The sequence below is a fragment of the Plectropomus leopardus genome, chromosome 18 (assembly GCF_026936395.1).
Source record: "Plectropomus leopardus strain MGB_pleo_1.0 chromosome 18, ASM2693639v1, whole genome shotgun sequence".
Classification (NCBI taxonomy): Eukaryota; Metazoa; Chordata; class Actinopteri; order Perciformes; family Serranidae; genus Plectropomus; species Plectropomus leopardus.
In genome coordinates, this window is record NC_142193.1 from 8,213,331 (window position 1) to 8,228,436 (window position 15,106).

At 39.0% G+C, this 15,106-nt stretch overlaps 1 protein-coding gene across 2 annotated transcripts in view; it reads right to left on the reverse strand.

Annotated features, from left to right (window-relative positions):
* The window catches only part of radil2a (Ras association and DIL domains 2a), a 37,894-nt gene extending 26,498 nt beyond the window's left edge, over positions 1-11,396 (reverse strand). For both annotated transcript variants that reach the window (XM_042504935.2, XM_088091332.1), the window contains exons 1-4: positions 10,748-11,396; positions 9,196-9,525; positions 7,840-8,075; positions 2,900-3,228 (exon numbers count right to left, since the gene is read on the reverse strand). In XM_042504935.2, the coding sequence (XP_042360869.2) occupies positions 2,900-3,228; positions 7,840-8,075; positions 9,196-9,525; positions 10,748-10,875 (1,023 nt within the window). In that variant the 5' untranslated portion in view covers positions 10,876-11,396. The remainder of the gene's footprint in view (positions 1-2,899; positions 3,229-7,839; positions 8,076-9,195; positions 9,526-10,747) is intronic.
* Positions 11,397-15,106: the final 3,710 nt, after the last annotated feature.

Genomic DNA, 15,106 nt, shown 5'->3' on the forward strand with positions numbered 1-15,106 from the left:
GCTTAGGATGTGACTGATTTTCTTGTGTAACTCTTTGGAAATGAACCAGCAGAGTGCATGTGAACAGCAGCATGATCAGCCTGCACTGGCAGCGTAACGGGAGACAGGAAAAGAACGGCTTATGAGTGAGACGTCGGTGATGTCCATGACCTTGGGGTCACCACATTAAGACTATTAGTCATGAGATGATACGGTATCATCTGTGCTGGTAACAGTCTGAGAGGATTGTGGCAACCAATGTGAAGGTAGAGCTACCAAACAGTCTTCATCATGCAAAAGGTTTTAAAAGTTTTATAGTTTTAAAAACAGACATTAACTGCTATTTGAGGAAAGTCCAGGTGTTTTAAATTCACTCAATGTGTCTAATGCTTATTATTGCTTTTACTGTTACACTCCAGGAAATATATCTTATCTATAATTATTTGAATGTGATTTTTTTGTTGTTGCAAAAAGACAATTTAAATACTCCAGTCTTTTAAATTCAAATTAAGGAGTTCTTAAAATTTGTATAGAATTTAGGGACATTGACATCTTTTATTCCCCTGTTAATCTGCAAATAAACAGTTTGCTATGGTGGCAACTCTGTGAGGCTGTACATAGGCAGTGATACTTTGAGCTAAATACTAATGAAAGCATGCTAACATGCTGATGTTTTTAATCAAATTTCATGACAATCCATTCAATAACCAATGAGTCTCTGCAAAAAGATGAAAAAAGTAGGCCAATCAACCAAATGACAGACAGCCACCTCTAGATACACACTGCTAGCATAGCTAAAAAAAGTTATAATTTTCTAGAATACAAGTACTATTAAGACAAATATAACCTGTTGTAACAGTGTGTTTGTTTAGAGCTGCAACAACTAATTGAATAAAAACGATTAGTTGATTATCTAAAAAGATTACCTTGGGCGGTGGAAATTTTTAACAGCCCCTTTTCACTATTTTAGGACACTTGATAGACAAAAATCAAGAAAATAATGGGCAGATTTATCGATAATAGAATAATCGTTTGATGCAGTCTCTACTGTGTTAAGTTTGTTGTGAGGACCCAGTTTAAATAAACTTTAAAGATCTAAATGACTACTTAAATGCTCTCAGTTCCTGTTATCTGTCCACTGATGTAACACAGACCCCCTGGTTCCTTTGCTTTTGGTTGACCTATTGTTGCTGAGTAAGATTAGTCCCACTGTCGCTCTTAGCCCGCCAAAGTGCTACCAGCATCCTGCACAGTCAGCAGATCTCCACTAGCGGGAATAAACAGCACTGCGAAAAAGAGCATTTTCCTGGGAAACGACTGGGGCTAATAACCACAGCCCTACTCTCTAGTTTACTGTGGAAAAATGAGCTGTGTAAACTCAGTGATTCAAGCTGCATCACAGGTCAACAGAGCCATGCTTTGGCTGTTATTTTTTTTTAAACTGTCAATTAAAAGTCTTGTATTGAGATATTTTTAGAAACAGATATTTGTTTTGGAGTTTTAGAGTTTTAGATCACGAAAATGCCCTCTAAGGTGTGGATTTTGTAAAACTGAAGTTACTTTGTATTCATACCAGTTTGTTTATGTTTGCTTATGACCTCATCGTCTGTTGTCGCTTGAGTCACATTTTGGTTTCACCATAGCTCTTTGCAACGTATAAGATACTAAATGAATAAGCAGCAAAAATGCAGAAGTGACCATTATTTTACTACTGTTTGACTTGTTGATACCTTAAAAGGATAATAGGCTGACCAGTCACTCAGAGTCTTCTTCTCTCTATCACCACATACGGCCTCAGTGAGCATTCGGAGTTGTTTTGCATTCTAATGTGAACAGAAATATTTTGATAACAGTTGGTTGGTCCACAAAACTTTCCCACCTTTTAATGGCCATAGTTTTCGCCCCGAAGGCTGAAATTTGGCGTGGATGTCGAGTTTTGTCTTCTAGAGGGTGTGTGTTTGTGTTCATACCAATTTGCTAAAGGGGATGGGGTTGCAGGTCTAAGACATGGAGTGGCCTATCACAAAAAGGCACACAACTTTCAAATAGATTTAGAGACTTGCCCAAAATTTTGTGGACAGATTGTTCACGAGCCCAAGGACAGCTGATGAGCTGCTCATGCCAATTGGCAAAATTAGGCAACGTGTATAATGCATGTGTGTATGTGCTTGCAGCTATTGTGATTCTTTTTTTAAATTGCAGTGGAAAAATATTTTCAAAAATACCCTTATATGAGTAGAGAGGGCCTAAAACCCTGATCGAGTACACTGGTATGTAAATTATAACACACACAGGTAATGCCTCCCTTGAGTTTGTTTATATCCTCTAAAAATAGCTGCTGTGTACTTTATCCCCCTCTACAGTGTGTCTTTAATCAGGGTTATCTCCTGGTTTTAAACCTCCTGACTGAGCAGGTTTTCTTCTGTATGGTGAACGATGTCCTTTCATTGGGACATGATGACAGACAGCTCGTCCTGTGTGGAGGTCACTTCTGTTCTATCTGAGACTCAAAACACCGCTGGAGCCAAATCCACAGTGTTTCCTTCCTCTCTGGCCTCTTATAACCACCTGACTCTCTGACTCCCGGATTTTCTCCTTGAGGTTCTTAAGCTAAGACGTTCAATCTAACACTCTCCTGTACTTTACACCCTGTTGTCTCTTCTAAGCTTGGGTTTGTCCTCCGCCTGCCAATACACACTGCCAGGAGACTCTGACCTTGTGAGGCGTTCAATGACCTTATTACACTGGCTGTTCGAATTAGGAGCCCTTTCTTCAAACTTTCTACTACACAACAACAATGTAATCTATAGATAGATCAGAGAAACTATCATTTAAACATGCTGGGTATCATCATATCAAAATTCATTAATCATTAGAGTTGTCCTCAAAGAGAGATGAAATAAAAGTCACTATCACTCACCTGTCTGTGACTGTAGCCCTGCAACAGGAGGAAGTATGGGAAGTCAAAGGGCGGGTGAATAGAGTACTGGGTGGTGTTGTCGTCACTGCTCTCCGTCTCCTCCTTCTCCATGCCGAGCCGCAGCACCTCCTTGTCAGCCTCAGCCTCAGGATCCTCTCTGAGCGCGTTCTGCTGAACCCGGCTGGCCTCTTTTCCCATCGCAGACAGATCCATCTCACTCAGACTTCTCCAGATCCCGAGTCCGTCCACATCCTCCCCGCTGCCGTCCACAAACAGCGAGGTCACTCTGGAGCGGCTCTTCTGCAGCTTACGAGCCTGAGCATTGATGCCTGGACCGACAAGAAAGCAAGTTAAAACTTAACCTGTTAAGATTTACAATATGAAAAACAAACTGTTGCACGTTCATGATGAAACAGTGCAAACCTGATATATGGAGAGGGTAGAAACATTTAGAAAAACATTTATAGCCAAAGATGTAAACAAAATATGCATTTTAATAGATTTCTGTGCATTCCCACTTTATTTCCAGTAGTCACCATCATCATTAGGTGTTGATATTACGTTGGACTCAGTTGTGACATCAGATGGCCAAAATTCTATCAATCAAGACAGCACCTAATGCCAATGTCAATTTGACAAAGAGTTTTTAGAATGGATGATGTTGTTTTTCTGTTGGTTTTACTTTGTACTTTGTTAAGTATTTAAAATCCACTATCTTCCATACATCTCATGCCAAAGTCATCTTGACATAGAATAACAACATTTAGTCATGAAGTATGAAGAACAAAACCCAATGTCTGTAAAACATCATAATGGTGACTTCCATAAGATGTGAAAATATAATGTTGTTTGACATTTAAAATATCATCAACCTGATTTACATTCCAACCAAAAATTGAGCATAGCGTTCTAGTGTCAAGCACTGCTACTGTTGATATCACCTGATATCATGCAAGCCTCATCAGCTGACGGCCAGCTGATTCACCTCTAAGCATCTGACTCGCTAACTCACTCGCGCCACCTTTTTTAAGCTGCTCTAGCCCGCCTGCTCCCTTCCCTCTGCATGCTGCTTTTGCGCCCTTCTCCTCCCCGCTTCCTCCTTGTGCTGTTCTGACTTGATCTATGACGTTGTGTCATTGACGCCTGCTCTGTGGGGGTTTTGTTCTTTTCTTTTATTTGCTGCTACATTGCTGCTCTCTCTTCCTCAGGAACATGTGCTGTTCCTATTTTACGTTTCCACGCAAGCACGTGGAAGGGCAAGCGGGTCCCCAGAACGGAGCCATACCGCCAAATACTAATAATTACAATAAGCTAAATCTAAAAGCTGCTAAGAAGTGTTTTTTCTTGACTAAGTGGTCCTGACTGAACTAAATGTCTCTCTGATGTAAAGGCTCTGACACACCAAGCTGATGGTCGGCTGTCGGTAAAATGTAGAGCCTTTGGTGAGCGTCTCTTGCCCTAACCGCTGTGGTATGTCCTGCATCGTTGGCCCTTGTAGACCCTTGTCTACCCTCATCAACTTTTTTCCCGCCAATTCAGCATGCTGAGGTGATGCGACTATCATTCACCAACAGAGGAGACAACCAGTACATGAAATCATTCTGACTGGCAGTTCAGCTCAGCGCACTAGAAGAGAAAAGGAAGCGAGGAAAGTAAACAAACTGCGAAAGTCAAGAGTGAGTGAGATTAAAACAAACTTGTTACATAAGGTAATGTTGTTTTTCTTTAGCCATTGAGCTCTTTAGCAGAAACATTTCCTGATGGTTTGTGTTGTTGTTCCCTGCCGTGCAGCAAATATGCTCTCTTCTTTTAACATGGATTGTGTTGTTAATGTGCTAACTGGCTAACTAGTGTCATGACAGTTTCCCTGTTTCCTTTTTTGAATGACGATTATAGACAAGCACAGTCTGTTGTTATGGAGGGTATTTCCTCTCACAGGTGCAGAATGTTTGTGCTGATTGGCCATCAATTTAGTGTTCATGTGCAATGTTCTGGCTGAGATACAGGGACATGAGGAGTCCAACATGTTACTGTTCTCATATAGAGGTGTGGTGCCACTGGGTTTATTAGTGCATATGTTTTTGTTTTTCTTTTACTTTTTTGCTTTACTGTCAATAGGTCACCATTCAAATTTTAACATATCAAGAAACACAAGATCAAAATTCAAATTTTGAATGTAAAGTTCATTTCTGTCATGACAGAAAAAACTGTGAAAACTGATTGGGGTATAACTTACATGTCAGAAATGTTTCCTCCAAGATCATAAAACATTTCTTTTTGAAGTCATTTATTATAATAAGTGTCATGTATTTAAAAAAGATGCATAGATATCCTTTCTTTGCCTATGCATCTAGGACAGTTTGAGGAATTATCTTTGGAGATCTTATTCATCCCTATGAGAGTAACATAAGATTTATGAATACATTTTAAATTAGCCTCTTGGATTTTGTTACCACTAAAAAAAAATGGACCATGTACCATCACCTAAAGCCATGCCTTGGCCATTTTCCCACAGTTTTAACTAGGAGATAAACAGAAGAGGAGCAAAGTGAAAACCTATTTAGCTAAACACATAACCAAAAAAATTATCAATGACCAAACCCCTCCCTGAAATCATTCTGGTCAATCAGACAGACTCCAACATAACACTTCACTGCACTGGCTCTGATTCAAATGCAGCATAATCAGAAGGAAAGAGAGGAAATGTGCCTGGAAAGTGAGATGGGACCACCTTTATCAGATAGCAGCAGCCGCTCTGTCGGCCTGACGTAACACAAACACTATTCAGCTCATTTGGAGCCATTAAGCACCGAGGAATGTCCACCGAGCCCCGGCTTCACACCCGGCAGCTCTGCAGCTCTTATCAGCTGTGGAAGTGGGTGTTTTCCACATTGTTCAGCACTAGTATGGCAGCACGGGCTCAGAGCCCAAAACACTTACACTGTAGAGGTAAAGGGCAGTTTCCCCAGGTCAGTGAGAAGAGAGGAGGGCAGTTCTAACGTGAGAACCATGAGCACCATGGTTTCACTGATAAAGACCAACAGTGATACTAGAACAGTTTTATGACATAACATGTACATTTTGCAAGAACAGAAATCTTCTGATGGTGGGAAACCATTTCAAACAGCATAAGGTATAATATGCTCATTTGCATGTTTTATGAGAGGAAGTTGTGAGGACTGACAGCACTCACATGTCTGTACAGTTAATATGAAGCTACAGCCAGCAGCCAGTTAGCTTAGCATACAGACAGAAGAGGTCAAAGCTCATGTATACCCCTTTTCCACCAAAATCAGCATGTGTACACCATTTTTTTTTAAACGTCAACCCGCTAAATATGTCTTCTCATTGCCAGTTCAGCAGAGATGTGTACATAGGTTTGCAGCAGACGAGTATGCCTTTCTGTGTGTGGATTTTTTTTTTGTGTGTGTAACATTTGGTGTCGCTGACAGGTGGGAAAACAGGTTAGTAAACAGAAAAGAGTGGTATCAGTGCCTATGAAAACTGGGTTACTTCTTTCTATATGTCTCTTACTTATTTAGTCTTTCTTTGAAACTCGGTTCAGGGTGTTGTATTTCCATCAATGCCAATCGGAGCTGGAGCCAATAAATACCTGTGACTACTGCAGAGGCATTTGAACTGGGTGTGAATGTAAATTTATACTTTTCCTATTACATTAAAAAGCTAGATGTTAGCATGTGTTAGTGTTTTATTGTGCAGTGGGGAGGGGGCTAAATTAACACTTTATATCTCAATATTTTGGCAAGAAATAGCTTGGTACATGTAAGGCCAAGTAAAACACTGACATTGTTGTTTTTATGCTTCTGTTTAAAAGCGTCAAATAATAATGATGTGTTAATTAGTGAGGTGCTGATAGGTGAATTTTGTTACCATTGGACAGAGCCAAGTTAGTTGTTTCCCCCAGTTTTCATTTTTAATACTATTAAGTGAGCTTATAATACTAAGCTCACTGGCTGCTGGCTATAGCTTCATATTTACCACACAGACATGAGACTGGTATCAATCCTCTTCTCTCACACTCAGCAAGAAAGCAATGTTCCTTTAAAATCATCAAATAAACTCAGACTTAATAAACATGAATTTAAGTTGTTTAGGATAAATTAGGGCTTTTGATACTCTATGTCATGTGTTCCACTACTAATAAATTAAATAATGTGTTTGAGGAAAACGAAACCTCATCAGCAGGTAAATCACAGCTATTTAAATACATAAGTAAACCTATAATCACTCTACCCCATGTTTAAATGTAAAATTAACTCTGAAAAGTATAAATTAACAAAGAAAAATATGCAACAGAAATTGGTTTACAAGTTTTTATCTTGATTTTTTTGAAGATGCAATCAGGAGGACTCTCCAACACATCAGTAGTACCAAAAATAACACTGAAGCCAGCATTTTGGACTGATGCTGAGAGAACCACAACAAACTTGTGCCAGAGTCAACAGGACTGCACAGTCCCCAGTGTGCAGGAAGTGAGCTCTGATAGGAAAAACAACACAGCGGTGAGTGGCCACTTTCTGTCAGCTCCAGGCTCAGTGGGAAGAGGTGCCTGCAGCCTCGATGTTTCACAGGGCCCTGATGGGTCCTTGCAATAAAACAAAGATAAGAGTGGGGCCGCACTGACCTCCTCTATCCCTCACTGCAGCTTTTGTTTCCTCCTGACCTCTCTCACATGCCTGCCATCTCCCCTGTTCTAGCTGGTGATAAGAGGGACAATGAAGGCTGTTAGCCTGCAATAAGAGACAAGGATAAAGGCTCCCCATGCCACCACTACACAGACTGAGTGATTGATTACCCAGGCGTACCGATGTTAGGGTCACTGAGTTGTAATGAAAATGGTTAGAGTAGGCACAATCTTTGGTCTCTGAGGAAGACAAGGGACACGCTAAAGTTATGAAGGTGTTAGCTGATGTGCATACCTGCTGTGACTGTGTCTCTGTCCTTTAAGCTTTGCTCTTCAACGCTCGCCCTCAGCTGGATCTCAAAGCGCCTGGAGAAGCCCTCCTTGGGTTTCCAAAGTGACTGCAGCATGAGGGGTTTCTCATTGTCCCCCACCACCCGAAAACACTCCCTCTTCCACTGGTTGTCTGTGCCCGTCTTGCCGATCACATCGCAGAGCACATAGTCATTGGCGTCTTCTTTCTCTAGGCAGTACCTGAACCATAAAGGAAGAATTTAGACAAGAGGACAACAGGGGGTGGTGGATGTTAAACCCTCTGGAACTAAGTTAAACAACTTATTTTAGGCCAGTTTAACAACTGACAATCTGGAGGTCAGAATTTACTGTTTTAACCACGCTAGCAAGCAGCTGATTCACCACTTTGATCCAGTTTGAAACTGATGACTGATGACATATGATAGACATTCATGTTCCCCTCAGGGTCAGTTGTAATAATTTGGTCATTGGTGCAAATATTAGCATGTTTGAATGCTGAACTAAGATGATAAACATGGTAAACATTATACCTGCTTGACGTCAGCATTTTGGCATGTTGGTGTTAGCATTTGGCTCAAATGCAGCTTCACGGAGCTGCTTGAATGGCTAATAGCTCTATAGCTTGATTATCTGATCAGTCGTTTAGTTAACAAAATGTAAGAAAAATTGTGAAAAGGGCCCATCACAGTTTCCAAGCATTCAATTGATGTCTTCAAAATGTCCAAAACCAGAAGAGATTCACTTTACAATAACATAACATGGAGGGAAAAAAAACAGCATATCCTCATATTTAAAGGTGGAATCAACAAATTTAGGTCACATTTTCTACAAAAATGGCTTATAAGATTACTATAATAACACTGCACCCCCATTTTTTTAACCACCACACCTCTGGTACTGTAAATATCTAATATAAAGCATCACAACAAAGTATCAAATCTTCTCAAAAATCCAGTTCTAAATACCTCTCATGCAAGAAACACTTTTTGCAGTTGCACATACATGTTTCATATCATATCTTAAACTTCAGTTAAAAAAGTTGTTTACATGGTTTCGAAGATTTGACAGGTAGTGAATCATATCATGTTTCACAGCTAGTGTTTCTCTGATTGATCCAGTCAATATCTGGACAGGTTAAATTGATCCTCAGAAGAGTTTTCAAGACTTAAATCTCCAAGTACAAAATTTCAAGTTTCAGATTCTATTTGTCACATACTGAACATACTGTATCTTTACATTATGTAGTGAAATACTTATTGCCCCCTTCAGTACTATGCTGAAGTAATAAATAAAAACACAAGACATACTGCAGAGAAAATACAATGATGGAATTCCCTACCTCTCTAAGGCCTCCTTCACCAGTTCCTTTGCACTGGACTGTATGGTGGCCAGCACACTTTTATAATTGGTCCCCTGACAGATGTCACTGCCAAAGATTTTCAGGATGCCGGGGACAGACATTTGACTGGACAGCTCTGCCGGGTCGTCTGCAGCCTGGAGGTCACCGGCCAGGCTCCCGCTGCCTAGTGCCTGTCCGCGGCGTCCACTGTTAGGGCTGTGGTTGAAAACAGTTGAAAGCCTGTTGTTGTGGCGGCGGATTTTACTCTTGGCCGGCTGCCTGACACCAACGCTCTCTGTGGATCGGACGGTGGTGTCCGAGTTGTTGGACCTGAGAAAAAAAAGGACTGTTAAGCAACTGTTAGGCCTAAATATACACAAGTAATCAGATATTCAGCATATGTACCTATCCAGACAGGTCAAACTCATTAACAGTGTGTGACTGTACACAGTGATTTATAGGAACAGAAAGAGCAGAAAGAGAATAAACATAGGTTAAAATACTCCTTTTATATAACTTTTCTGATGTGTATTTATTATACATATCATACACAAGGGGGACACTTTATCTGACCTCTCCAGTATTCAGCGTTAAATAAAATGTTTTTTAACACAATATGTAAGCAGATGATTGTTTAGTAATGTATTTGTCTATGACTATAACTCCCATAAGTGGATCTTGGTGTATAAACACAATATATGATAATAAAGTAAAATACAGAATAGAAACCATAATTTACTTTTGTGGGCAGAGGTGAAATACTTAAGTGTAAAAGTTAGAGTTGCAAAATGTAAGCACTTTCCTTAATTGATTAATCAGTAAAAGTAACAATCATTATTTGAAAAAACATAAAACTTAGCTAATTTTAAACAATACCAAATCTGTTTTATCTTCAGTCAAAGCTCACAGCAACATATTGCATATACTTTGACAGCAATTTGTAGTATTTCGATTAATCGATTAAATTTCACATGTTCGATTAAATTTTTAACGACAGTTTAATCAATCATCAATTAATTGTTATCATCCCAAGTAATAATACTCACAACAAAAAGTCCCGCATTTAAACCCTTCATTAAGGACAAACGTGTTAGCATCAAAATGTACTCATGTACCAAAAGATAAGTACTCATGATGTACAATGGCTCATTTCATGATGATACATCATATTCTGAACTACAATTAGTGAGGCATTAATGTGTTCATAATTTTAATGTTGCATCTGGTATAGATAGGGGTAATTTATGCTGATGGCCTTGATATCTTAATCTATAATAATTTAACACTATGTATTTGTTAATTCATATTTTGAAATAAACGTATTGGAATAGAAATTGGACTTCAGTACATGAATGAATGTAGTTTGTTAAGTTGACATACAGGGCGACTAACAGTGGTTATATAATATAAAGTGTCTTCATTTGATAATTACTGGCAAATACTATAACTTAATTAACACTTTTAGTTATTTGTTGTTGTCTGTGCTAGTGCTTAACATTACACATGCTAAATAAAGGGCTTAAAGTTCCCACTAATGTAATTAAGGACTTACTGGACAGATCCATTGCTGGGTTTCCTCCCCAGTTTGGCCAGTCGCCTCTTCGGAGAGCGGATGAGTAAACCCACTGGGAAGTTCAGGGCTTGTTTATTTACGTGGCTGCTTCTCTCCTCCGAAATCATTATTGTTGTCGATTCACGTAAACACAACAAAACTACTGGGACCGTTTAGATAAGCAGTAAATAGCATTCTTAGCCGCTAGCTAACGTTAGGTGATGAAAACTTATCCGGGACTAGAAACAACAATCCGCTTCCACCTTCCCCAAGAAAAGACGCTCCGAAAAATCAAAACAAGTCGTGGAAATACTCCAACATTGTCTCTGTATCCATAAAATAAAACTTGTGAAAAGCTACCTTGCTGTGAATGTTAGCTTGCCAACTTACATTCCCACACACGTTAAGAACCAAAAGAGCGCCAGTGGGTTCAAACTTCCCAAAAATCTGTTTTCCTGATGATAAAATCCAAACTCGTGAAATTTCAGCAACAGAAGAAAATAAGACATTTTTGCATCCTGTTTCTCCGTTTTTGACTTGAAGCTGTAGGAAAACAAGTCGAGAGACGGCTCCGGTCCATGGTAACAACCGTGAGATCCGTTAGTTGACGGTCAGGGAGTCTGGACCGGAGTGAATGAACGCAGGACCTGCTGCTGCGTGCTGGAGACACGAGCTACTACAGGTGACGTCACCGCAGCGTCATGCGCATGGTCCCTCGAGGGAGGCGGGACAAAAAACACATACACACACATCTATGACCAATAATAGATCCATGCCCAAGACTGGCCCACGCATTTAAGGAGTCCCACTCAGTTTCCTGGTTAAAATATTAGATTAAATGAAAGACTACAATAATGCTTCTACTCCACATCCTCTGAGAAGCAAATATTGTACTTTTTATCCACTATATTTATATAGTAGGGAGTAGGCTTATTAGATCTTTTACTCAAGTGAAAATAGCAATACACCCAAGTGTATGTACTCAATATACAGAATGGCCCATTTGAGAATAACGTTTTTGATATGATTGTATTGTAAATTAGGCATGTAACTCAGTTACTCTGTAGATTCAGATGTTTAATACAAAGTTTAAATCAACCATTAAATCGTGAGGCATTATTAAAAAAAATATGCCACCTAGCTTTATATAATTTAGCTTCACTTTACTAAGCAGCAACACCAATAAACACATGAATGCCTCAGTAGTAGAGTAATGTGGTACTATCATTCTGACATTGTTCATTCAGTATAATGAGTAATTTCACTTTTAGTACTTTAAGTTTATTTTGATGCAACAATTCTTTTACTCTGAATATGACCCTGTCTCCTATTACATAAGATTTTTCATGCAGATTTTATTCTGGGATTTCACTTTGACTTGCAAGTTGTTAGCAAACAGCTGCTTATTTACATCCAGTAGTTAGAGCAACAAGACCATGTATGCCTAAACTTTAGAGATTTTGGTACATTCTCATTGCTATTCCATAGACCACCACCACTGAAAGAAAAATTAATTCCTCTGGGTTTTTTTCAACATTCAGATGAAACATTCCTTAATATTTTCTTTGATTACAATGAAATAATAATTTAGAAAGTTATGAAACAATGGCAGAAATATAACAACATGTTGCATGAGTGATTCCTAGCTTAATTTATTTACTTCTCTGATTATTTTCCTGGGAAGTGATTTTTTAAATTTACATTTTTATCAAAAATGGAATGTATTGCAGGCACTTGGGATCACACAGATCATGGGGAAAATACAGTAACAAATGTTTTTAATGGTATTTAGTTTAGATGTTAATACACTGTATAGTATTCATGTACAAACAACCTTATGAAGTTGTTAACAATCCTGCAATAAGCAATAAACCCTGAAGCTTCAGTCCTCCAGCTGAGGCAAATTTGTGCATCAAGAGCTCTATCTAGTGGCAGTAAAGCTGAACTTTCACACAGCTGCAACACTTCATCTCATTACATTTTACCAGGAACATTGTTTTACTGCAGTGTATGATGCACACTAACTCCTGTGCAGCTATGTCAATTGCTGGCAGTTTTACTGACAGCTATTGTGTAAATAATGTCCTAAAATACAACACTGTGCATATGTCAGAGGTGGTAAGTAACAAAATACCCAAGGAAGAAGGAACACTTTATACATTTATTCTAATATTGCAAAAGGTACTTATTTTTTGCTCCAGATCATTTAATTATGTTGCACTTTTTAATTTAGCTATACTGACTCACTGACACAGTTTACTTTTTTTTTTTTTTTTACAATAAATATATTTAATAGAGCTCTATACAACATTCAAAGGATAAATATAGCTGTAAACCATTATTTCCTTTGTAAAGATATAAAGAAGTAATGAAAGCCTGAGCAGAAAACACTGACCCTGTGTGTGTTGTGTGTTGGCTGCGTGTGCATGTTAGTGCATGTGATACCCAGTGTGTGTATCCCATAGACTAGCTTATTGCTAACAATCTGCACTTTGCTTTAATGGTAGTTACAGCTGATATAGGGACAGCATTGTCACTATGGTCCCCCATCCAGCCCTTGTTTAACACCGTAAGCTCTGTAAGCACTGTTGTCACTGTTAACACTGTCAGCTGCTAGCCTCCAGCTTAGCCACCGCCATGTTGAGAGCCGCGTGCAGACAACTTCTGAATCTGCTTCTTGAATTTACCGTCATCTACTGTGTCCATTCCCATATCATAGCCTAGGAGTGGGGTTATGACAAACTACATAACCCAACACTTTTTGTGTTTCCTTTTCAAGATGGTGAGAGAGACGGAGGTATGACATGCAAAAAACTGTCCTTGACTAGAATCAAATTGGTGACATTGCAGTTATGTGGCATTCAATGTAACCATTTGACCACCAAAATGCTCCAAGTTTGAGTATTTTCTTACACAACTTACTCTTACATATCAGAATATATATGATACGCCACCACTTACACCTGCAGTACCTCTTTACCAATGCTCTCTCTTTCTCTCCTACACACACACACACACACACACACACACACACACTGAGCCTGTGTAGTTTTGTTGTGGTATTGAGTAAGAGGCTAAGAGGCGGATGTGTGTGATCTCCGCCTGCAGCTGCTGTGCACAGCGAGCGGTTTGGAGATGATGTAGATTCAGGTCAGACGCATCTTTTCTGCAAACGGCCTGTTTCTGACTCTGACTGCAACATGCTGGCTGCACTTCAGTATCCATCCATTCAGTCAGTCAGTCAGTTTTGTTCCTGTGCTGAATGTCTGTTTTTTTCCCCATGCACTGTATGGAGGATGTTCTCTCATGTTACACCCTTTTTTGAGAAATAAATAAATCTTACTCATTGAAGAAAAATAAAGAAAAACATACATGAGTAAAGGACAGAGGTGCATGGTGTCTTATTTAACTGAAGGACAGCACAAAAATCCACCGCATATATCAGAGCAGGTATTTTGGTGCGTTAATGAGATGAAAAGAACAATAGGACAACATATTGGACATACCTAAATACAGTTTATATCTATTATTCAGTAATGCTACACCATATTACTCAAATCAAATGATTAACTTCTAAAATTCATACAGATAAAAACCAAAATTTCTACATGTAATAATTAACTTGATCCCACTCAAACCAAACAACATGGTATGAGAGTTACGCAACAGTTTATAATCCAAGTGTGTTGGTGTACAGTATTAACAAAATACATTTTGTTATCAAGCAAATTCTTGCTCACTGATTACATGTCACATTCACGCAGGTGGATTACAGCTGAGTGAAGCCATGTTAATTGCAACTAAATTACCTTTAAAGCAATCAAGCACTCAGGTTATTCAGACTTATGTCACCTAAGAGCACTCCCTCAAGATAATGCTCATTGGTGGCAAAATGTCAACACTGCTGTGTATTATGATAACACTGCTGCAGTTTGACTGTGTGAAAGACATAAAAACAATATCAATCATATGATATCTGCAAGACATTAATATATAATCATGATGTAGACATTTCTTTACACAGAAGACTCTTTCTTTGCAGCATTTATGAAAAGGTTTTCTATAAATGGGACTTGCTCAAGAATTGAACAAATTGTACTTCGCTAACTAAATGTGCCACATGGCAGTGGGGCTGACGACACACATAAATATACATTGCACAGATATGTGACAGGTAAAAATTCAAAACTTAATTGTAACATCCTTGTCACTTTAATTTATGTTTTACATTTGTGGTGCATATAAACTAATGCATTTGCTATTACCATAAAAAAAATATGCCACACAGTGAACCTGGCACCTCAGGGGCCCCTGAAGGTCAAAGCTCGGGACAGTTGCCCACCTGCATCATTTTTTGGT